General features: G+C 47.2%; 1 protein-coding gene across 3 annotated transcripts in view; it reads left to right on the top strand.

Annotated features, from left to right (window-relative positions):
* LOC130609191 (chromatin remodeling regulator CECR2) overlaps positions 1–23743 on the top strand; it is a 98301-nt gene that overhangs the window by 60715 nt on the left and 13843 nt on the right. For 2 of the 3 annotated variants that reach the window (XM_057427874.1, XM_057427871.1), the window contains exons 3-9: positions 12349–12532; positions 13276–13415; positions 13923–14027; positions 14646–14695; positions 16967–17136; positions 17870–17947; positions 22712–22868. In XM_057427874.1, coding sequence (XP_057283857.1) covers positions 12349–12532; positions 13276–13415; positions 13923–14027; positions 14646–14695; positions 16967–17136; positions 17870–17947; positions 22712–22868 — 884 coding nt within the window. The remainder of the gene's footprint in view (positions 1–12348; positions 12533–13275; positions 13416–13922; positions 14028–14645; positions 14696–16966; positions 17137–17869; positions 17948–22711; positions 22869–23743) is intronic. The other variant, XM_057427872.1, reaches the window with a different exon arrangement.

Genomic DNA, 23743 nt, shown 5'->3' with positions numbered 1-23743 from the left:
TGTGGGGTTCTGAGAGGCATCCATCCATGTGAGCACTGAAGGAGTTTCACCTGCTGATCAGAACCTTTGAGGATCAGCATTTCACCCTGCCTTGGGACCCTCCTGCCTTTGTCTGACTTCCTTTACAAGGCAGACAAAAATCTGTCCTTCTTGTCTGTTGGGAAGAGAAAGGCACCTCCTTTTGTTAAGTTGTGATCAGAAATGTCCAGGTCAGAGGGCTCTCTTTTGAGGCCAAGGAGTTACTCTGTGAGCTCTAAAACTGACCCTGGGAACTGCTGTGTCTCGGATTTATTGCCTCATGAGCATATGCTCTGAGGAGAACCAAGGTTCTTTGGTTTTTCATTGCAAAAATCCAAGGAGTGATATAATTTACTGATCCCATTAAGTCTGTCAATGCCTGCTGCCTGCTGGTGTGCTTGTAAAATCTCCAGTTTGGCATCATTATTGCTTGATCTTCACTTGATGATCATATGCTTCACCAAGGGACCCTAGAGGTCAGTGCATTCCTCCTTCAGCTGGCTCTCTTACTCTGCACCTCTGTCCTATGCACCAGTACCACCAGCTTCAGTACTGATTGTCCTGACATCTTGTCACCGTTATCTTCCCGTCCTTTGGTACCAACTGTCCCTTCAGTACACACCACAGCGCTGCCTCTGAGACTCAGGAATTCTGCCTCCTGCCATTCTGCCTTTGCCAGTGGCGGCTGTCACTCATTCTGATTGTGAGCCTGACAGAAAACTCTGCACTTCAGTGTCTCAGGGGATTCTTACCACTTGATCTGAGCACAATGCCAGGGAAAAAAAAATCATGTTTCCAGTCTAGCTGCAGTGATATATCTCATTGCACAGAGAAGCACTGGGCTCTGATTCTCTTCAGCTCTCCAACCCTATTCACTAGCATGCCAGGGAATTCATTGTTTAATAAAAGCCATTTTCCCTGGCCCTTCCCCAGCCAAGATCAATGTCATCACATGGCAAGAGACATCTTCCTTCTGCAGTATCACATGCCAGCTTGACACCAAAATTTCTTTAGGCGTATGGAGAGATATTTTCAGTTCTATCATTAATTTATCATAGGCGCTTAGGGTGAGATAACTTCTTTTCTTGGTCCTTTCCACCTCAGACATAATGTGTGATGGCATCAGCACTGTACCACCCTGTTCTAGTACCAGCTCTGCCTCCCTTTCTGGGTAAAGCTTCAGTAACTGATATTGCCTCTTTCTTGGGCTCCCTCAGCTGAACAGATTGATTCCTCAAGGCAGGAAAAGAGCAGCTGGCATTGCTCAGGCTATGCATCTTGTCTCCTTCAGGACTGATGGACTGTCCGGTGCAACACCCCAAAAGCAGCAGAAACCACTTATTGCTTGACAGGTACTCAAGTCTTCTTCCCCATTCAGACAGGCAGGTTAATCTGGCAGACCAACTTACCAGGAGTTTTGTGGAGGTTCCTGTATATCTCCAAATGCACATTATTTTACAGTTTCAGCCATATCTCAAAGAATTTCCCTGGTTTTAGGCAAGAAGAGAAAAAGTAGTCGCAACATCTTCTGCTTTCCTCCGTGTTGGAGCTGTGATGCATATATTGACATGACGGTAGGTAGGAAAATGCATGTTAGTGGCTGATTACAGAGCTAGTTTCCTCTAGCTCTTCCCTTGTTGCTCTCATAGGTTGGTTGTACATCACGCTGAAAGCTACTGTTACTGCACCTTTTGACTGATGGTTTATGGGTAGTATCTTAAAGGAAAAATTGAATAAGTGGTGAAGTACAGCATATCTATGGAGATAGCATGTTGGCAAAGCTGGGCGTGTTTAAATACACCTCTAGTATAAACTTGATCATCGTTGGGTCAAACCCAACAATGCCCATAGAAAATAGCACAATCACACTTAATAGTATTTATGCAGTTACAAGTAAGGAAAAAGGCAATTTTAAAAACTGCTTCAGATTGTCTTTTCTTTGTACTCATTCAAGGTAAATAATCCTTTCTGTTCATCTGTTGCTAACTTAATTCCTGTTTTCACAAGTACATACAGCAATACAGTTTGCTCACCACAGCGATGTTTCAGCATCTTTTAGCGGCATTATTTTCCCCTCTTTTTAATCCGATTATCCAACCTATTGATTTGCCGTTATCGGTTTTCACTCAAATTGCAGTAGCAGTAGTGGGGGGAATTCCTGTTCCTCTGTCCATACCGTTATCCCAAAACCCTGCATACAAGGAGAGCACAAATCTTCCCTTCATGGAGACTGTGCAGAGACTGGGCTTGAAGGAGAAGGTTTGAGCTAGCACTCAAAAACAGGTAGACATCATATTTTATTTTAGTCCCATTAATATTCTCTTTATCCATCTGGGCAGTGTACATGTCCTCCTGCTCATCCCCATTGCCTGCAGGACTTTGTCCTCCTTTGTTACCATACGTGATGTTTCTAGTTGCTCTGACTTTATTGTTACTCCTATCCATCCTATGATTCTATCCCTATTTCTTCCTTTCCTCAATCAAACAACAAAAACACACAAGCAGCCCTAGTTCCTACCTAAAAATCAAATTCAGGCCCCCGCACCTAGTGTACATCTAGTTAACCATATGTGTCTTCCTCATCCTCCAAGTACTGCATAATCCATTGGGTTTGGCAAATCCAACCTGTCTTTCCTCCAATGGCTTCACATCTTCACACCAATTGCTTTCTTTCTCTGGCTTACTTGGCCAGATAGGCTGCTGGTCTCTTGAGACAGGGAGATGGATGCTGAGCATCTGCTAGCTTGTTCCTGGTATTGTGGTGGGGAGGAAGAGGGGGATCAACAGAGAGGCAGACAAGGGGAGTGAGGAGCAGCTGGGCATAGGTGGAGGAGGGCCATCAGCGCCTTCAGATTGTGTTTCCTGCACCAAAAATCACTTTCACCCTTCTTATGCGGAAGGAGAATCAACAGCATCCCTGTTCTTGGGGGTGTCAAAGGTAGGACAACGATGGGTAACACCTGTGGCTCCTCCTGCTGATCCTGGGGGTGGTGACAGAAATAGAGCAGCCCTGGCTCACAGAAGGGTGCTTGGAGCTCCTGCAAGCAGGGAGACAGAAAATGACAGGACAGTTCAAAGTAACAGGTATGTGTGATTTCTCCTGCCGGTGCTGCCTTTCTCTCACACAGCCCAATTAACAGGGGTCACAGAGCACTGATTAGCTGCCTTGGCGGTTTGTGAACATAAAGCAGTGAAAAGCCAGGGTAAATGGGGGAAGAGAAGATCAAATAGACACTTATCTCAGCACTCCTGCTTGTCCCCGGCATTTGCCAGCCGAAGGGAAGAGCCTTTTCAGAAAAGGCCAGTGTGGGACAGTGCTGTATCTGTGCCGGTATCTCTGTTGATTTTCTGCCTTCTCTCAGCACAATAACAAACGAGTCACTCCCACTGGCAGTGTCATGCAGTGTCATGCATAGGGTGGTTGCTAGATAAAAGACAAATCACAGAAGCAGCATGGACCATAGGAAGGTGGGGAAGATCAGAACATGCCTTTTGCCATGCTGGCATGTGAGATGAGTTCAGTTCCTACAGCTGGCGTCTCCTTTTGGAGGGGTGGACTTGCTGCCTCTTGTCCCTCATGTGAGATAAAAGCAGTAGAAGGTCGCACGTATCAGCTCACAGCAGATAAAAGGACATCTCCATCTCATTCAAGAGTTGGAGCCTGGTAGTGCTAAGGAGCCCAGGCTAGAAACTTCCTTGGCTACTTAGTTTTTCTGCTGTTGGCTGGGGGGAAACATTTGTATGAGCAGACTTGGAATGTCCCTGAAGAGTGGGCAGCTGTGGTGACCTCATGGCTTCCCTTCCTCCTTCGTGCTCCCCTTTTTTGGTGGTAGCAAAGCAAGGCTCCTGCTTCAGCTGTCGTACCTAGGTTAAGTGGCTGCACTTGCTTCTGTCAAGCCAGCACATGCTCCTGTGGTGTGATCCCTTATTAGACCAGACAGCCTACATCAGCTCTCCATTCTCTCTGCCTCCCTGGAGACACTGCCTCGCTCCATAGCTGTTCCTATTCTGCTTCTCTGTGGGATACAACCTATCTGCCAGCTCCCCTTCCAGCTTCCCCAGTTTTTATTGTATGGAAGATTGCTCGAGGTAAGATAGAGGAAGACAAGAAGTGGGACTGGAGTATTCTTAAGCTGCTGACGGCCTTGGAATTTCTTAGCTGATTCTTCCTTACTCCTAAACATGAACGCTTCAGGCGTTCAGCTGGGAAGGCAGTGGATTCCCTGGTATCCAACCATGTAAATTAGATTTCCTTAGCAAGATCTAGCAGCCCTTCTGCTGGAGAACCTCCTGTCCTAACTTTGTTTTATCATGTTAGAGGGTCCAGAACACTGATGTCTTCTCCAAGCATCTCTTCAGCTTACTCTTGGGCTTGGTCTCAGTGCCACATTTGAGCTCTGGAAGAAACTTACGGGGTGAACACGTGAGGGGCAGAGATCAGGGTGCTGAAATCATTCTGCTATCCTTTGCTTTTCTGGAAAACTTGCTTTTCTCTTTCATGGATGTGGAAACCTCTGGTCATTCATGTTTCAGACTGCCAAATCCAGGAGTTAGACCAGACTAGGGAAGAGCTACTACTACTTAATAATTGCTAACCGGTTATATTTTTTGACCTTTGAAACAAAACCATGGTTGTAACATAGAAAGAATGTCTTCTGGTGTTCACAAAGAAGACAAAGGTCACTGGGTGTAGAGTTCAGTGCAGTCCACATGCTTGAGTCGCCAGGTGTCTTTCTTCCCCCCTTCACTGCTAGTGCTCCTGATGGCCACACAGGTAAGCCACAGAATAATTTGATGTTTGAGCCATATATGCGTGCAGGAAACTGGTTCTAACTAGCAGTGAAGGACAAGAGGCAGGACTGTACATGCCTTGTGAAGGTCTTGTGCTCCAGCAATCTCTCCTATCTCTCTGATTCTGGGAGGAGAAACTTCACTCTGGAGCTCTGGTGAGTTCAGTTGGATTCTCCTCCATCTCATTCTGTGGTCTCATTCAGGGTCTGTTAACAGCAGCTGTCTTCCTTTTCTCCACAGTGACTTATAGGCCACCTGGTTTTCTCCTGGCATGAATCAAAACAGGGCACGGAAAACCAGGATGAGCTTGAGTATTTGTTTCCTCTGTCAGAAGGGCTTTACTCTAGGGTAGGACCTTGCTTAGGTCTGTCACTAGTGTGGTGTGAATAGGAGTTACTGCTTGCCTCCGGACTCCATGGCTAGAATCTGTGAGTCTGTCCCCACCAGTGGTGCAGGACGGTGCTGCAGCAGTGGCACTGCTAGTTGAATTGGAAATGAAATGTGGATGTTAAAGTTTAAGATCATGATTCCTGTACCTCCATCTTAGTTATTTTGATCTGCTGCAGTGAAGTGTTTTGAGGAGAGACCCTTCAAGATGCTTGTTGCCCTTGAGCCTTTGCCAGTCTGATCGTCCTCATGACAAGCCCGCCCATGGTCTGAGGACGATATGCTTTCTTTTGGCTTGCACACCTTCTGAGCGAGCTGCACGCAGAGGGCTTGGAAGGAAATATACCTATCCAACCCTTTTCTCACACAAAAGGATGAGGTAGTATCTTTTCCCTCCCTGCGTCATGCCTGACTTGGTTTCTCAGTGGGGTAAATTGTTCGAAGGTGAAGTACAAGCTGGTCCATAAAGCTTCCTCCCCCACCTCAGATAAGAAAGCTCATTAATACAGTAGGAAAAAAAAAGTCTCCATTGTTACATGAGAGCTCAAGGTCAGGCTGGTAGTAGTAACTCATATTGCTTCTAAGGTCAGCCTATGCTTTCTCTTTCTGACAAGCCACGATAGATTGGTCATGGGGGCCCTTACATTATTTTTTTTCCTCTGAAACAGGCTTTGCTTCTCCTGACCCTGTTAATGATGTTTGACTGAGGTCATCCCAGCAAACCCTGAATCCTTCCCATTACCTTCCAGAGGGCTTGCCTTTGTGCCAAAGCATTGTGTGCTTGTTAAGGATGAAGATTTCCTGATCTCTGCTGTAGCAAAGAAGCTGCCTTCATTGGAAAGGGGAGACATATCTTGAATGCCATCTGCCAGTTAATGCTCTCATTAACACCTGAGTGACTCCCAACACCAGGCTGGTGCCTTTTTGCCAATTCAGAACTTAAAAAGGTGCCAGCCCATAAGGTGAAATATCTTCAGTCCACAAAATTAATTCCACGATAAAACGTCTGTTCTTTGATAAGACCTCGGTCGCTGCTGCTGTTGTTTCTTTTAACTGCGGACATCATCGAGACAAGACCAGTTCTCTTGTGTGCTGTGAACTAGATGCCCAATGAGTCTTTTTTCATTTATATATATTTATGTTGACAACCTTGTAAAAGCAATGCTTGTGCTGGGTGGCTGACGGAACCCAAGTCTTTTTCAGCTTTTAAAGCTTTTGCCAGACAGAATTATCACTTCTATTACTTTTATTTCAGGCCAGCTCTGTAAAATGAACTGTGAGAGTAATCCTATTCATGTTTAAACAGTCTTTGAGGGAAGGGCTGAGCTCTCACAGTCTTGTTTTCCATGTTCCTCCCACATACTGCTGTTGGGCAGGAGGTGGAGGAGGTCTGCTGTTATTCCTGCTCTCTGCCATCCTCTGGTTTTGTCAGGGTTCTTGGTTTTAATCTCAAATACAGAACAATATACTGTCTGGGATTAGACATAGGTCAGGCTTGCCATTTTCCCAGCGGCTTTAGCTCCAGAGCGTTCCAGTATTTACTCTTCCATTGCATTTTGTAAATTAAATGAAACAAGAGACTTAAAACACTGTCAACATGATAGATACTCCAGCTAGTGGGTCCAGGCAATTATTTGGCATCTGAACTTTGAGAAGGCTTATTTGTATGTGCCAGCAGTATCTGAGCATTGTTGAGAGATTTTTATCTCCGGTATTTCCAGCTCCTTACCCTAATGTTTCTTTTAATCCAATATTTACTCCCAAGGGCTGGGGGGTTTATGGTTGGGTTTTTTTTTAGTTGATTTGGAGAGGGTGTGTTTCATTGTTTTGAGGGGATTGGGGGCGGGAGGGCTTGTAACAAAATTGGCAGCAATAGACCAGATAGGGAAGTGTGCTGTGACAGTAATTCCACAGTCGGGCCATGGCACACTGCCTGCGGGAAGTGCAGATTGACACAGGGACTCTCTCACTGAATCAGTGTTTGGTTTTGCTTTTGTTTGTTTGGCTTGATTTTGTTTACAGCTTCCCAGCCAAGATTTGATTTACTTTGGAGACTTTAAAACTAAAAGCACAAGTGGCTCTGCTTCCTCTGGGCATAAGGATAAAAAAATACGTGTGTGTGTGTGTGTGTGTACACATAATTCCAGCCCCAATGCTGCTGGGTTCACTCAGAAGGAATTTCACTTTGAGTCTGCCCTACAGGGTGCCTGTGGGGCTGGGGTCTGCGGGTGCAGCTGTTCCTTGCTTCGTATGCACCAGGAGCTCTGACTAAATTCGTCCTATAGCCTGTCAACCCTGTGAAGTTTTCACCATTTCTCCCAGAGGTCTCCCATGGAGCCCCTCTGGGAAACTGGGCACAGTGATGCGCACACTGGCCACGCTCCTTTTCCAGCAGCAGAGCATGACCCCAAACGCTAAAAGCCCGGGTGATGGGCAGGGTGCCTCTTCTGCGAGCAGGGGAAGCTATGGGGAAGGTAGGCAGCCGAACTGGGATCACCAGGCAGGGGGAGGAGTCTTCGGCTCCCCTCTCCTGGAGCACAGAGAAACCTCCCTCTTTGGGAAGCAGCCGGGTGGCAGATGGCCGGGCTGCAGCGCTGAGCTCTCAGGGGGTGTATCATTTCTCTGGCTTGTTCTGGACGCTGATACCCATGTTGGAGAGGAGCCCCTCCTTCAGCTTGTTCCCGTCGTCTTTATGCCCTGATTCTTGTGCAGCTGCTACTAAAGATCACAGGCAACTTGAGCTGCAACCTCACTGGGACTCTTGTGGCTTGCCTGCTGCTATTCCTCCCCTTTGACACCGAGGTGCTAGGTCACATCCTTCCCTGTGCCCCAGGTTTTCTTTTATATGCGTAGGGGTCTCCAACGTATGATTTAATCTTTCAGCCACATGTACAGTTCAGCTTTGACCTCCTTTCTAATCATCGCAAAAGAAGGTAGGGACCTCTGACAGTGACCATGTGGTTTCAGAGCACAGCCAGGGACAAGACTAAGAATTGCATTGGGCTCATGAGAAATCGCCTGCACCCATGTGGAATGTATCCCATAGATACACATGTGCTATTCCACCACTTCCCCACTACAGCTATCCAAACTGCTTTGCGCATTGGGTGGCAGCTGCAAAGTAAGGGATGTTGTGACAAGTGAGTCACTTTGTCTCAGCTTTCTGAAATATTAATGGTGCTAGTGAAATTGGGATGGGAAGAAAGACAGTGGGAAGGGTGAAGTTTTACAGTTACATAGTACTCTAGCTTTTCTGACCTCTTGTAGGTGATTTCTGCAATAGTTGTCCTTGGTTAATGAGCTGTATGGAAGATGGCTTGTGCTGTATGGCAGGGAGAGGTAGAAGATTGAGATACGGTGACAGTTGTGGTCCACAATCTCAAATTTTTCATAGCTATTCTTAGAACCACCAATTTACTTTCAGGAGGGAGTTGATTTTCCTTTGGATATGTATCCTGAGACAGAATGCGTCTGTGTACCAGTTCATCCTCCTTGGGAATACTACCAGTTTGTAGAGAAAGGATATTGTTGACCTAACATTGCCTCCATTGGCTGAGAGTTTTTACATCAGTGATGCTGCAAACCTCAGGAGAAGCGATACATCTGCCTCCTTAGCTCAGTGATCTCCTTTCTGCCTTCTTCCCGCCTGCAAAAGGGTTTTCAGAGGTTCTCAACTGTAGCAGAGACTCTGTAGGACTTGCCACACCTGCAGGTGTATCACTGTTACATTAATGAGCGGTCAAAGAGTATTTGACAGACTGCATCCAGGCAATTCCTGTCTGTCTGACTTTTTAATCTTATGGATATGAAGTTTTTTATTTTTTATAGATAATGCTAAACATTCCTGAGCATTTCTGCTTTGTGTGAGGAAGGACCCCAAGGGCAGGGTTCTCATAGACTGCTGTACTACTTGCACATTTTCTTCTCCAAACCAAGGGGGCTGTTTCAGAAACCATTTATAAATGGAATGTAATAGAGCCAGGCTAAGTGAGAGTAAACGTAGGTGCAGCAGACAGGTTGAAGACGAGCACCCCGCATTTGTCTGGACGAAAGAGGCCGGTCCCCATTAAGAGGGAAAATATAAATTGGGTAAGACTGAGAGTGATTGAGAATGCCTTGAGACATCTGGTTCCCATCTCTGGTTCTCATTTCTATCCTTATTCAAAGCGACAAATGCACAGTAGCTGTCTTTGAAAATGGATGGGAGTAGCAACTCAAAAGTACTTTTGAGAACAGAGCTTGTAATGTATCGAACACTGGGTGGATGGAGGAAATTTCTAGTGTTAGCCACTTCTGTGAAAGTCAAACTCAAACCAAATTGGTTAAGTCAACAGAGCCAGTCCCCAGGGGGAATCAGAGTTACATAGGCAAAGACTTCAGATGATCTTCTGGAACTGAAAGGCTTTCTGGATCACTTTTCTCTGAGAGGAGTCAAATGCTAGAGCAAGGTAGGTGTACTTGTGCAAGCAGTAAAAGTATCTGTCTGATCCATGGCTCTCCCTTTTTCCTTTTTTTTTTTTTTTTTCTTTTTCCCCCCTAGGGTAAAAAAGAAAGGGGGGTGGGGATGGCCAGAAAAATAAGAGCAGATAAAACCCTGTTGCTTTTGTTGCTTCTTCCTGGCATACCATGTCTCCCACTAGTTTTTCAGGGTCCTAGGGAAACTGTTTTTTCAGTCAGTTGTTTTGGAAATAGCCAGAGCCTCTATATCAGATCTGATAAAATAATCTTCTGTCTTGAGCTCTGATAGGGTTGAACAATTGAAGTTGGGGGCTGAAACTCAGATGTCTTCTGAGAGTTTACAGTCTTTTTCCTTCTGTGCATCAATAAGGTGTTGCTTTCCCAGCATCAATACAGGTACTACTTTCCTGCTTTCCGGAAAGGATGTTCTCATCACTATTTCTCTTCTGAAAGCTAGTCAAATCTGTCTATTTTTGTTTTAATCAATGGCTTCAGTAAATGTCTAACATTTAAGCTGTGTATGATCAAACAGCATTCTTAAAGGTAAAAAGTTTATAAAGAGAATCTAGTATCACACTTTCTGCCGAGCTGAAGTCCTTGCTGGAAGTTGATTTGGGTTCTTGAGGTATATGAAGAAGGCACCCTGGGAATGCACACAGCTACTTCAGGTAGGTGTACTGTGCACTGAATATTTCATTTAAAAGAGGTTAGTTTTTATCCTAAAATTAGTACTTGATGCAGCTCAGAAATCATTTCATAAAACAGTCAGTCCTCCTTTGCTGGCTGAACTTTGTCAATGCAGGGGACCGTTTCAAGTTGCATTTGTTTTATTGCTGATATTAGTGGGGCAAAGCAATGATTCTTGGAAATGCTAATGCTTTGTTTATATCACATAGAAAATAGCAAACTCCAGACTGCGGAAGGCACTAGATCCAGGTACATCCAAGCAACTGTTGTTAAATACAACCAGAGGAATGGTAATGCTCCTCCGGTGAGAGGAGGTATCTGTGGGAGGTCAGCTTGCATTTGACGTCAGGAAGAAGCAGGCTAGTGAGGACTGATCTGCAGGGTGGTAGCATCAACTTCTCGCCACTTGAGGAGGAAGAGGAATGCTGCCAGATGGACATAGCTTGAGGAATTATGTGGTATCTGTTCCTTCATTCTTGCAGTCACTGTCTGGTCATGGTCCTTGCAAAGACACCCAGTCTTTACCAAACTCATGAAGCCTGCTTTCTTAATAGCTAACTTCTGGTTGGCTTTTAACAACCTTTCTCCAGTTGGATCGTGCTTCTCCATCTCTTTGTTAAAAAATAATAGCTTTTGTAGTAGTTAGCAATTTCTCAGGCAAACACAGTTCTGTAGCACTGGCATGGTTCCATTAATCATATAGAGTAATCCGTTTGTGCCAAAAACCTATCAAGTTGAGCTGCCTTTTTGAGAGCTGGTGGGAATGTGTACCCAGTGGTGTTCTTGCTGGCATATGGACTTCCCGTGTGTGCAAGAATGACTGGGGCATGGGGGGGTCCCCCTTAGCTGTGCTCAGGGTACACAAGCAGGCTGAGAGAGCCTGGCAAGTCTCAGGACTCAAAGTGATATGAACAGATCTTTGGGAAGTTTTATATTTAGGGACACATGGCCTCAGCAGCCATTTTTTATTCCCTCCCCTGAAATTTTCAGCAGTCAGAATAAGGGCCTCAAGTCTCATTAATATAGACAGGAGTTCTTTTAGCCTTAAGCTCCGTCAGCAGTCTAATGTGTGTCAGATGGGGACATTTACCCTGAATGCCAGATGAGGGCAAGAAATGCGTGTTTCCTTTGGTTATATGGTGAACTTCTGGGAGCGGAAGGGAGACTTAATGTGGCCCAGCTAGAAGATTAGAAAGATCATTCTAATAGCAATGTGTATGAAAAACTCAAGTGTTCAACTTGATCATCTTGGAGACTAGGGAGACTTTAGTCCTCTGGGCTGAGCCCTGCTTGAGAAGTACACTCATGTTGCATGAATGAGCCTTGTTGCATGGCAGAATCCAAGCTGTGTGTGTTAACTGGGCTGTGCAGATGTCCTGCCAGAGCCGCTGGTGGAGGAACAGGCAGAAAGTGGCGGCATCTTTAGGGACAGAGGGGAAAATAGGGGTAACAACAGGAATATAGGAAGCATACAGCAAAGCGAGTAGGACTCAAGCAGCTATGGAAAGTGGCAAGGCATTGAACCAGGGCATAGAAATCTACATAAGAGGCAGAAAGAGGAGCAGGGCTTAGCTACCTGCAAATGTGAGGAGCAAATGGAAAGCTGAAGAAGAGGGTTTCCGCATGAATTGGGCAGAGGCAGAAGGGGATCAGGCTTGTTGGCTTCGTTGCATCCTATTTTAGTAAAAGATTGATGTTGGTGCTAGCAAAAGGCACAGCCCATGGGGCTGAGCTAGCATATTTAGCTTGTTATTTCAAGTTGGAAAGAAATAACAGTAATGCAGAGTCCTGTAAGTTCTATGTGTATAATGTGAAATCCCATGGTGCTGCAATGAGATTGCTGTGTTTTGGGAACTCTGTAGAGATGCACCTAACCATAGCTGTTGTGGGGCATGGTTCTCCTTCAGGTGTCAGCTGTGTCTGTGTTGTGTACGTTCAAGTTGTTAGTTCCACCAGGTGTTTGTGGCAAACTACAGTGAGTGTGTGGGACTTTGTTTCCTTGGTTAGATCCCAGACGTTTCACAGCTACCTGGAGGACATCATCAACTACCGCTGGGAGCTGGAGGAAGGGAAACCCAACCCCTTGAGGGAGTCCACCTTCCAGGAGCTGCCTCTACGCACCCGGGTGGAAATCTTGCACCGCCTCTGTGACTACCGCCTCGATGCAGATGATGTCTTCGACCTTCTCAAGGTGCTTTGGGCAGCAGGGAAGGGGGAAATGGGGCAGCAGGGCCAGATCAGTGAATCTGCCTGGGAACAGAAGGGTTGATGCTGTTAAATGCATTTTAACACCAGGTAACTGGTACCGGTGCAGTGGGTCAGCAGTTCTCCATCTCCTCTCTTGCCTTGCAGAGGACCCAAGGCAAGCACTCAGGACTGCTCTTGGGGCCCTCATCCTGAGTGGATGTATTCGTAGCATGGGAGTCACTAAGTAAATTGGCTTTATTGGCTACTCTTCCTGAGAAGAGTGAATTTGGAGATGCTCCAATGGTAATGGCAGGGCTGCGAGAGCTGAGACTGCCTTGCTGAGGGATGGTGTGAGATGAAAGGATGGGGGTGAAGTGTAGTGGGGGAGCTGGGGGAAGGGTGATGGCGGGCAGGGGGGAGGGAGCTTCTCAGGGCTGTGTGTGACTGTCGCCAGCTCTAATTAGCCCTTCCCTGTCAGGAGCACCAGAGATGAAATGTTAAAATGAGAGAGGCCATTCAAATTAGAGATGCCAATCTCAATCTCTCCCTGCACAGAGAGCGAACATCGCCTTCCCCCTGGAGTAACATTTTCCCAGCTCTGGCCTGGAGGAGCAGCTGTACTGCTGCTGTGGCATGGTGGGAGGGGAGAAGGGAGGTGTTTGCGGAGGGTGTCATCATGTTTTGTGTGACAATGTGGCCGCTTTTCAACTTGTCACCGTCTGGTGGGGGGCTTCCCGATGGGCACAGGGCTTGGATGCCGACAGCCTCCGCGTGGAGCCACTGGGCGAGGACAGCAGTGGTGCCCTGTACTGGTACTTCTATGGCACGCGGATGTACAAGGAGGATCCTGTGCAGGCGAAAACCAATGGAGAGCTGGCTCCAGACAGGTAACAGTCCCCACAGCATTCCCCTGTGTCTGGGTGCAGGGGGCAAGGGGGGCACGGCACAGCCAGCCTGGCTGTAGGGGACTCCGCCTGACTGCTGTTGTGTCAGGGGGCTGCAGGGGGGAGCCTGGGAGAGGGCTGGGGCAATGTGGGCGAGATTGGAGTTGCCAAGCAGACTGCGAGCTGCCCCACCGTCGTTCATTGTGTCAGAGCCAGCCTGCAGCCTTTGTGGCACCAGGAGAGCCTGCTGTGGGAACGATGCTGCCTGCCCCACTGCATTCCTCCCCGTCTGCCCCGCACCGTGCCGGCGGCTCCCAGATCAGGCTTCCAGCCAGTGGGAATCCCTTCTCTCCTCCCCTCCCTGTCCTGTTGCTGCTCTGATTTAATCCCTTCCTTTAGCGGGGTTCCCAGCAGCTGTTCTGACTTCCCTGCCCTTCTTCCATCCTGCCAGCCACAGGATGATGAGCCCTTGCTCAGCAGATATTTCATGGTGGGTTTACTGTTTCGCAGGGGATGCGGGGGGCAGACTAACACCCCAAACGTTCCTGGGAAAACGGGCAAGAGACGAGGGCGACCCCCAAAGCGGAAAAAACTTCTGGAGGAAAACCTGCTGAGGTACGGAAAGGGTGTTCCTGCAATAGATGTAAAATGCATATATATGTATAGGGAAGTATAATGTACTTCTGGGGTTCCCCCGATAAGTATGTGTATACCAAGCAGCCATAATTTCATTGCTTCTCTGAAGTGAAGCAAGCTCAGACTTGGTGGGTACTTTGATCACTCTCCAAAGACAATTCTGAGTGAGCTGGATACCAAGTGTGGTGGAACAGTGGGTATCACTTTCCAGCCACCTCACTTCGGATGCAGTTCCTCTGAGCAGTGCTAGGGGATATGCTCTTAATAAAGAATACTTCAATGGTGTAATGCTTGAATCCAAAAATCCTGGCCTCTTGAGCCAGTATAGATTTTGGGCTGCTTCCCATGAGAATTGAAATACTGTTCTTGCCAAACTCCAGCCTTGACTTCTTAAAATTTTATGAAGCTATGAATAAATATATATGTGAAAATACATATTGGACATGTGTGTGTTCTGCATGGTGGTGTTTATCATGGTTTTGCTGTGCATTGAATAGTTGCTCCCCATTCTTCTCCTCAGAATTGGTTATGAATTGATCAATGATGAAGTAATATATTTATTGTGTCACTCCTCTTTCTTTTTTTTTTTTTTGGCAGGGAGAAGGCAGAAGAGAACTTGCTAATCCGTGAGACTCAGATAAGAAATGGTAAAGAGATTTGCCTGGTCAGGGTTGATACAATCAGCTAACATGACTCTTGAATCATCAAAGCCTAGAGAGATGCCTTTCTCAGGAGCAGGAAGGTCTCTGCTGGTGTCTGGGGCTGAGTTTGGAAGGAGGGGTTGGCATCACAGGCTGCCCTGCAGCTGGGAGCCTGGGCACCTGCGGGCTTCCTACTTTATCGTGGATTAGTTTGGGATGAAGAAACCTACCCTATTGGGTTACACTAGGCCTCGGGGGCTGACCTACACAAGTGAAGTTGATGGAAACTGGCTGTGAATAGCACAAGCCCCTGTTTGTAGCCAGTGAGGTTTTTTGGACTGGAGAGTGGGGTCAACAATGCCATGATAAGGAAGGAAAAAGCTTTTCATTTCTCCTCCCCTCTCCTTCCTTGTGCCATTGGGTGTCTGAACTGTGTAAATAATCCCTTGGGGATACCCACCTAAGGGTTAACGAAGCAAGCAGAAAAAGTTAAGTTGGCAATGTAATGAGAATGTTGAGTTTGAGGGGGCTGGGACTCATTTGTCATACATGTGCACCCAGTGGCTTCTACATAACCCAGGAGCTCAGCCTGCTCATCTCCCCACAGTAAAAGGCAAGGGTGGCATTGTCTTTGCCATGCCTCCTTCCCTTTGCCCTTTGTCTTCAGATTTCCTGGCGGCTGCTTGGGAGTGATGCACGTGAGGCTCTGAGGGTTTTATCAGATCATTGTCTTCCAGCAAATTGTGCCACTTCAGCTGCAGAGTAATCTCCTGGCACAAAGCAGTGCTGTAGTCCTGCTTGCTATTGAAAGGAGCTGGCCATAGGCAGCTGGCAAGGGAGGGGAAATAAGGATGCAGTGTGCAGGTAAACTCCCCACTGCAGTGGGCAGGGGATGGCTTCATATAACCAGGGAGACAGAAACCAGCACACGTTTGGTCCTTTGCCATCTCGATTACCAGTCCCCAGTGCATTAACTGGAGCCGAAGCCAATGGTGGGTTAAGCTGTAGGCTGGCCTGTTACTTGGAGCTAGCACACCCACTATGGTATGGAGGTTTCTAACTGAGAGCAGGTGGCTGGAGGGGACGGTACAGCTTTCCTGTCTTCCTGGGGCAATCTGATAGCTTGTGTGACAGAGCCACTGGTGGCTGAGATCCACAAAGGGCCCAGAGTCAGGTTCAGAGAGAAAAGGCTCTGTTTTTTTCTTCCCTGTATTTTTCATAGTTAATTTGCTTGAAAATGAGGTGAGAAGCTGCAGGACATCTGCCACTGTGGGGATAGTGACCATGGATTTCTTTCCAGTAGCCAGTGGTTAGCTCTAGAAAAGTCTAGAGGGAGCCAAGAACCCCTCAGCCTGAAGGAGTTTGAACCAACATCTTCCCCCTCCCCCAAAATGGGCCACAGCCCTTTTTGCTTAGAGAGTGTCCTGGGGCAAAAGCATGCAAGTTGTAACCCATGAGGTTCTTCTGCTCTGTAAACATTTGCAGAGCAGGAACCACACTTCCCCTCTCCAGGTGGGTGTTCCAACCACCACGCGAGACAGCCTTTCCTTTACAATTAATATTCAAATGTTTCACACAAGGCAGAACAGCTCTGAGTGTCTTGGTAGTTGGGACATGCTTCAGAGCAGCGGGTGATCTGCTTCAGACCCCACTCTGGGTTGAGCAGGGATGGGATGTGAACTTTTGGAACTTCCCCCTCATCTGGCAGCCCGATGAACCCCATCCTTTACTTCCTTTTCTGTTCCTCTTCTGTTCTTTCAAGTGTCTGCGAACAAAATGTTTCATTTGGGGAGAATGGGAGGTTTTGTTCACCGCAGCCAAGGTTTGCAGTGCTAAAAGAAAAAGGTTATTTCAAATAACATTCATTTTTGATGTTTTTATTCTGCTGCCAGACTGTCAGACATTTGCATTACCCTATGTTCTGCCCTAGCTGACAGACTCCATTACAAACCCTTTTTTCTCATCTGTCATAACTGGAATGGAGGTTTGCTACAGGGATGCCATACTACCCATGTGTTGCAAAGTGGCACCATTATTTCCTCACCTGTGTGCTTCCTCTGTGTCCTGGCATCACTTTCTAGTGCTGCTAGGGGATGTAGCAGTGCTTCTGGTGGACGAAGAGAGCTTTGAGTCTATAGCAAAGAGCATGTTTCCCATAACAGTGGCCATTGGCAGTACCCTTTGCCCTTCCTGAGGCCTGAGTAGAGAAGAGAAGGGATAAAGAAAAGCTGTTACTCATAACTGCTGTGGAGATAACATCCTTTCATGTCGTTGAAGGGTCCCAAGGGCCTGGCCGTGGGACATGGTGGCTGCTGTGTCAGACGGAAGAGGAGTGGAGGCAGGTCACAGAGAGCTTCAGAGAGAGAACTTCCCTTAGAGAGCGGCAGCTCTACAAACTCTTGAGTGAAGACTTCCTGCCGGAGATCTGCAACATGATTGCACAGAAGGTGAGGAGACATGACATCCTGTTTACCTCCCTTTGACCGCTTCCAAGAGCATGGACGTTTGCTGATTGAAGGAGAGCTAAATTCAAGCAGCCTGTCACCCTGTCCTGCTTCCTGCCGCCTCCAGCCTGCAAGTGTTGTGGATGCAGGAGCCATTCAGCTTGTGTATGGGGAGAAAGGCTCTCCCCAGTGGAGTGGCAGGGCTAGAGTGGATACTTATGGATCTGGTTCATGATTGCATGGCAGTATAGGTAGGATGACTGAAGAGGTTACTGTCTTCAGCCATGTTCTTTGTCCCTTTTCTCCTAGCAGGGTATCTATCTGCTTTTGAACTGCTTTGATTTTGATTTGAACAGCCTAGCTTTTCTATGCAAACTGCTGTGATTCTACTTTTGCTGCTGTTTCTCTCAGCTGGCTCTGCTGAAGGGGGCAGTGGCTGCTCGAGCTGCTATGTCAGAGCCACGAAACCCTGAAGGGTACTCTTCATCAACGGAATGTTTTCAGGTGGGACAGATTTGGCACAGGATCCTTCGGCTAGATGGCTTTGTAAAATGTGCTCTGCAGTCAGCGTGATGTTCTTGGATTGAGTTCAGTTTGCTTGTTTTCTACCCTTGTAAAGCTAATAGGGATTTCATGGTCGCTTCTAGCCCCCAGAGTTTCTCCTGCCAGTATCACCAATGTGCCCTAATTTCCTTCACTCTCTCTTTCCTTCCCTCACTTCTCAACCCTGTTTCAGGAGAAGCGTCTGCAGCGGACAGAATTTTCTCCCAGGTGGATGTCTGACCATCAGCCCATCAAACCAATCAAGCAGGAGGTGAGGGGGGGTGCGAGGGGGAGGACTACGGAGGGAGGCGAGAGCAGATGCCTCCTGGGGGAAAAAATAAACCGCAGCATCACTATTCAGTGGGAAGGAGTCGTTTGAAAGTGCTTGCGCTGAAAGAGAGATGGGTGGTAATGCCCGTCAAAGGCAGGCTGACACTCGGGGTTTCTATGGCGAGCAGGGAGGTGCTGCCCTCTGGATCGCAGAGGTAGCCGGCCTTGCCACAGACTCCTGTGCAGCTGCATATGGAAATCTGCACTCAGTCTGGGGAATTCCACTTCAATGAAAGTGCTGGCACATTCGAGGCAGTTCAAAGAAAAGTTGAAGAAGGATGAGAGGGCTAGAAGAACCGGCTTACAAAGGGAAATGACAGAAATTCAGCCAAGGGGAAAACGTGAGGCTGCAAACACATGAGGGTGTAGATAGCATGGAGGGAAAGAAGAATGACTGGTGCAGGACAGAGCTGAGAGAGGAGGGGGTCAGCTGGAAATGGAAGTCAGATTTCGGCTGCTTAAAGAAATGCTTATCAAACTGCAGCCTTGTCGTCTGAAACGCCTCTTTCCCTGCCTCTTCACCCTCATCTCCTCTCCACCGCATCAGTGTAACAGCGCTGGTGCTTGCGGGGCTGTGCAGTGAACCAGACCCAGGAAAATGGCTGAAGTTAAATATAACCTTTTTCTTTGGGCAGAGTTATTTTTAACATAGATCAGCTTCCCGATCCAGTTCACCACACAGCCCCCAACAGTCACGCTGGCACAGCCAGGGGCATGGTACAGTGGAGATGGGGGGTCTTTGAACTGGCAACTACTACCTAAAGTAATCGGTGAGGCAACACGGGATTAGCTTTGCAGGAAAAAATTGGCTTGATTCTATCGGGCCATGGCATAATCTCTTGCTGTAGATTAATGAGAAATGGTGTTTTGTCAAACCCTGGGAAATTAAACTGCAGGGAATATTCCACGTGAGCCAGGGTCAGGGGTTCCCGCAAAACAAAGGAGAAAGTACAGCGCTCCACAATAAATATAATTACTTAGAATAGGTAAATAAGAGGAAGGAAGAGCCTCTCATCATGCTGTAGATAAAAGCCTGCCGAGACAAAAATACAACCCCAGCGATGGTCAGTTTGGGGCCAGAATTGCTCTCTGCAAGGCCCACCATGCAGGAAGCCCAGGGACACGTGTTTGTTCACAGGCAGCAGAAATCCCAGAGGAGGAGGGGAGTGGGAAACACATGGAGCCTGAATGATGCTAATCAGTACCGCAGGTGCTCCAGGTCTGCTGCGGCAGAGGGCTGTTAATTGCTGCCTGTGGGCCAGTGAAACGTTTCCAGCGAGCGGGGGGCCCTCTTGGCACCCGCTGCGCCGGGGTGCAGGGAACCAGCCTGCGCAAGGATGGTGATGCTCACGCCAGCTCCCCAGCAGGATGTGGCAGTCGTCCCTGCGCGGGGAAGGTGCCAGCATGTCTGATGGCTTGTTTGCTGAGTGAAGGGTGGGCAGCAGGCGAGTCTGGGGGAGAAAACCTCAGCCTGGCGCAGGGGTGACGCCTTCTTCCCGATTCTGTGAGCTGGATGCTGCTTTGGTCTGAGATATAACTGCTCCGTAGGCTCCTAATCCTGCGGGGGATTTCTCAACAGGTGGTTCAGATTAGCTCCTCATTAAAGAGCCGCCTGAGCAGCACCCTCATTAGGGTAGTGCTGCGGAAACTGGAGCAGGGAAGGTTTGGAGGATGAGGGGCCAGGACGTGTGGCTGGAGGGGGCCAGGGCACCCGAGCCTCCTGGCCTTCTGCCCCTGAAGCCTGATATCCACTGTCTGGAGAGCAAAGCAAAAGGCATAAGTTTGGCCCTTTCGGGGTCCCTGGGGGGAAGGCAGAGATATTGTGTCCTGGAGTGCTCTCTGGCGGAGGGAAGGAGATGGTGGTGCTGCAGTCACACGAGAGGGTTAGGTTTTATCCTCGGAGTGGGGAGGAAGCTGGAGAGCGTCCCTTTGGCACCTCTTTGGTCAGGAAGGAAGTTTAACTTGTGTTGGATTCTTGTTTTTATCATTCCAATAGGCGTCTGCTTCCACCGCATCTGATAGGAGTTTGCTTGTTTGTATTGACTTACGCTTTTTAACCCTGAGTTAAGCACACTCATCCCTAATGGGTTTAAGTGGGACACCAGGCAGAAGGTACCTCTGAAAATCAGGTTGTTTATGTGTCTGAATCATCTCAAAGAGCCCATGCCAGCATTGCTGATGTCCTGCAAGCACTGCAGGGAGCGAGCGCAGTCGTGGATGTTTGTTGCAGTTCTTGGTGCTCACTATACTGTGTTTGCGGTTTCTGGTTTTCCCTTTCTTCTTTTCCTAATTCAGCTGACATCCTCTCCTTTGGTTCAAATTGTCCTGTTGCTTTGTTAATGCTATATTTTTGGTGGGTTGATCTGGAATGTGCTATGCATTCTGTGTTGTGTCACTATAGGGTGCTGAATGCACTCTGCAGGCTTGAAGAGGTCCTGGTGTGAGCACTGCAGCTTGGATGTTGTGTTCATGTGTCCATAGGACAAGAATGGTGGAAGCTGTATGAATTCAGGGAAAAGGAAGGTCTGAGCTGTGCGCCAGCAATTGAAGAAATCAGTGTGGCACGCCAGGATGGCTTAGATCTAGTGGATGGAGAATCTAAAGGCTGATGGTCACATCCTCAGTAAAATATCTTGGTGTACCAATTTCTGGTGGCTGGTTCATGCTCACCTCTTTCTCTTCTAATTGCTGTAGAATCTCACTTTTTTGGTACCTTTCTTTTGATCAAGAAAGTTCGGAGGAAACTGCTTGATGGTGGTCAGGATCAGACCTGAAAGGAAGTTGTTTGCAATACAGGAGTAGAAAATCAGATGGTAGAGCAACTGAGAAAGGGATATGAAAACAATCAGAAGTGGAAATGTAGAACTCAGTTCTGCAGGTTTTTGACCTCTTGTACTTGGCACAGCAGTTTCATTCCTGGGCACCCTGGTGTTTGGATATTGATCTGTTGGAGGAAAGGTCTGAGAGAGACAACTGAAATGATTAGGGAGCTGGATGGATTGCTTTATAAGGAAACATTATCCTAATTGCAGAAACGTGGGAGTTTTGTGTAAGTGTCTGAGGAAGCCCATAAAGGCTTGAGTGTGGCGGAAGAAGAGGAGAATTTATGTTCACCCAGAAGAGCGTAACCAGGAATAATTGGATGGAGTGAAGGGATGAGAAATTAACTTTTGACTGAATGTGAGGAGAAGCTGGCTAATCTAAAAGCATGTGAAGTCACAGAATGGTTTTCTTTGGGAAGGGGTGGAAGCATGAAGTTCTAATAGTTGACAAAGATATAAAAAGGAAAAGAAGATAAGCAGAGTTCCCTTGTGGTGAGATCATGTTGTGCGTTCCACCCAAAAAGATCAGCACAGAATAGGTGTTTTTGCTGTCCAGTCTGTCTCTAAATGTCCTGATGTTGACAAGGGTCCCATCACCCTGTCTTGGACACTTCTCTGTGGCCATTCGTGGTTGAAGCAAAATTCTCTGAATATGTATTGTTGCTGCTGGAAAAAGGGATATAATACACAGTGCTCATTCATGGAGAGCTGCAAAGGGAGATTATAGGGCAGTGCTGTGTAGGGAAGGGAAGGCAGGGGGGAATGAATGTACTGTGAAACCGGACAACATTTTATCAAAACATCCTGAGGTTTCACTTCTGGGCAATGAAACAAGGACAAAATAGTAATTATGGTGCCAGATTTTTTTTCAGGGGATTAATAATGGGCCTGTAGAAGTTGATGGTCTGAGCTGCAGCCAAGGGACTCCAACTGACTGCTAATCCTCAGGAAATGCCTTCTGCCTTAAGTGGTGGTTGCTGGTTATTCCCTGAAAATGAAGGTGTAGAAAGCTGTATGCCCGTTGTTCTTTTCCAGTTTATATTCCCTTCTGATAAGGCACGCATATCCTGGTCTTGCAGAAGTCAATGAGGTGGGAGTGGCTGGTGGATGAACAATTCATTTGCCTTATAGTTAAATTCAGCTAATAAAGGTAATTCCCTACTGCCATATACGTACTTTGCACTTTACTGGAGAAATAGGAGCAGATGACCCTGGTTTGGGAAGCTTACGGTCTCAGTGGGATCAAGCACAGCCTTGCAGCCTTCTGGCAGTGGAGAGGTGAGGAAGTGGAGCAATAAAGAGTTCAGGCATCCTTGACTGAGAAAACTGGTTGGGGGACCCAGCAGGAAAACTGGCCAAACAAATGAACAAGAGCTAGTTCAAGGGATATTAGTGTGCATAAATATGGCTGGTCTTGTTTTGAAAGGAAAGCACTCCAAACAATACCTTGTACCAGTTTCTTTTCCTATCCAAAGTACTCTGTGGTTTATAGCAGGGCCAGGTTCAACAGAATACTCCTTTTTGCTCATGCTTGCAACGTGGGGATCCGCTCGCTGGAAGGGGTAGTGGTGTTGTGTTAGGGTGTCAACAGCCCTTTTGCCCAGAAGGGAAATACACACGATCCATCCCTGGCTTGTCTAACCCATCGCTTCTCTTTCCTTTGTCCCTGTGTCAGTAGGATTTCATTGCTTGACAAATAACTTTCCTCTACATGTTGCTTTTCATCAGAGAATTCATATGTACACATCCTTTCTTTTCACCCCTTTTTTCCTCCCAGCCATTCATTGTAGGTATGCTCTAATGCTTGCTCAGGGTAAACCTGCCTCTGCTCAGACTTCAATAAGCCTATGCATTACAGTGTTTGTTGCACCATTTTGTCACAGGTAAACCCAAATGTGCTGAGTTCAATGGAGAAGCAGAGGCGCAGAGAGGAAGAGGAGGAACGCCAAATCCTCATAGCAGTGCAGAAGAGGGAGCAAGAACAGCTGCTAAAGGAGGAGAGGAAGAGAGAGATGGAGGAGAAAGTCAAAGCAGTGGAAGGTACGTGCATGCGGCCAGTGTGAAGCAGGAGGGGAAGCTTTCAAAGCCGAGATTGAGATCTTGATCTGCCATTTGCATCCCTCCCCTGCCAGACCTGCTAACAGGAATATCTTTTCTGGCGCTTACCTTGGATAAGTTGGTCTGACGGCAACTTCTTTTGCTTTGTCTATCTCCCTTACTATTGGTGGCTGCTCTCTAGTGCATTCTTCAGCTGCGTTATCTTCAAACGATGCTTATTTTTCCCCTTGTCCCAGCTGGGGGGTAGCAAGAGTAGTATTTTTATATTGCTATTGGCCTTACTATTTGGAGAACTAAAGATGAGGGGACCAAGCTAAATAGAGCGCCAGAGGTGCCAGCTTCAGGTGTTGGTCTTGTTTTTTCATGGTTTTGAATTAAATGCTGATTTAAGCTGTTCTGCAAGAAGCAGCTGTGTTGTGTTTAATATGATCAAGCCACAGACAGCAGGCATTCAGCCAGTACATGTAGGCACTGGTGTCTAAGAGCAGGCTCATTTCTGACCACCTTCTCTCTGCCAGTCTCCCTTATGGGGATTCCTTTATCTGCTGCTTTTGCTGCAGCAGCTGGCTGGGCTTTTGCCGTTCGTCTTCAAAAAGCTGTGGTGGTAATGTGTGGTGGTATCAGAATTGTGGATATTTAAATGGATAAAGAGTCCAAAAAGGAAAAAGGATTAAGTTCATGCAAACCTTGTAAACTTTCCAAGATGAAACCGTCTGCTACCAGATGTTTGCTAGCAGACCAGATGTTATCTAAGAATAGCTTCTTTTACCTGCTTACCTTTTTAACCTTTAGAAAATCCAATTACTTGCTTGGCCTCCATATAGTCCTGGTTGCCAGTCCTAGCTAATCCAGTGCTT

Source organism: Pezoporus wallicus, unplaced genomic scaffold, assembly GCF_028554395.1.
Source record: "Pezoporus wallicus isolate ANWC-B61680 ecotype Strahan unplaced genomic scaffold, APGP_CSIRO_Pwel_v1 contig_2908, whole genome shotgun sequence".
NCBI classification, from domain to species: domain Eukaryota; kingdom Metazoa; phylum Chordata; class Aves; order Psittaciformes; family Psittacidae; genus Pezoporus; species Pezoporus wallicus.
This window is presented reverse-complemented; position numbering and strand designations above follow the sequence as displayed.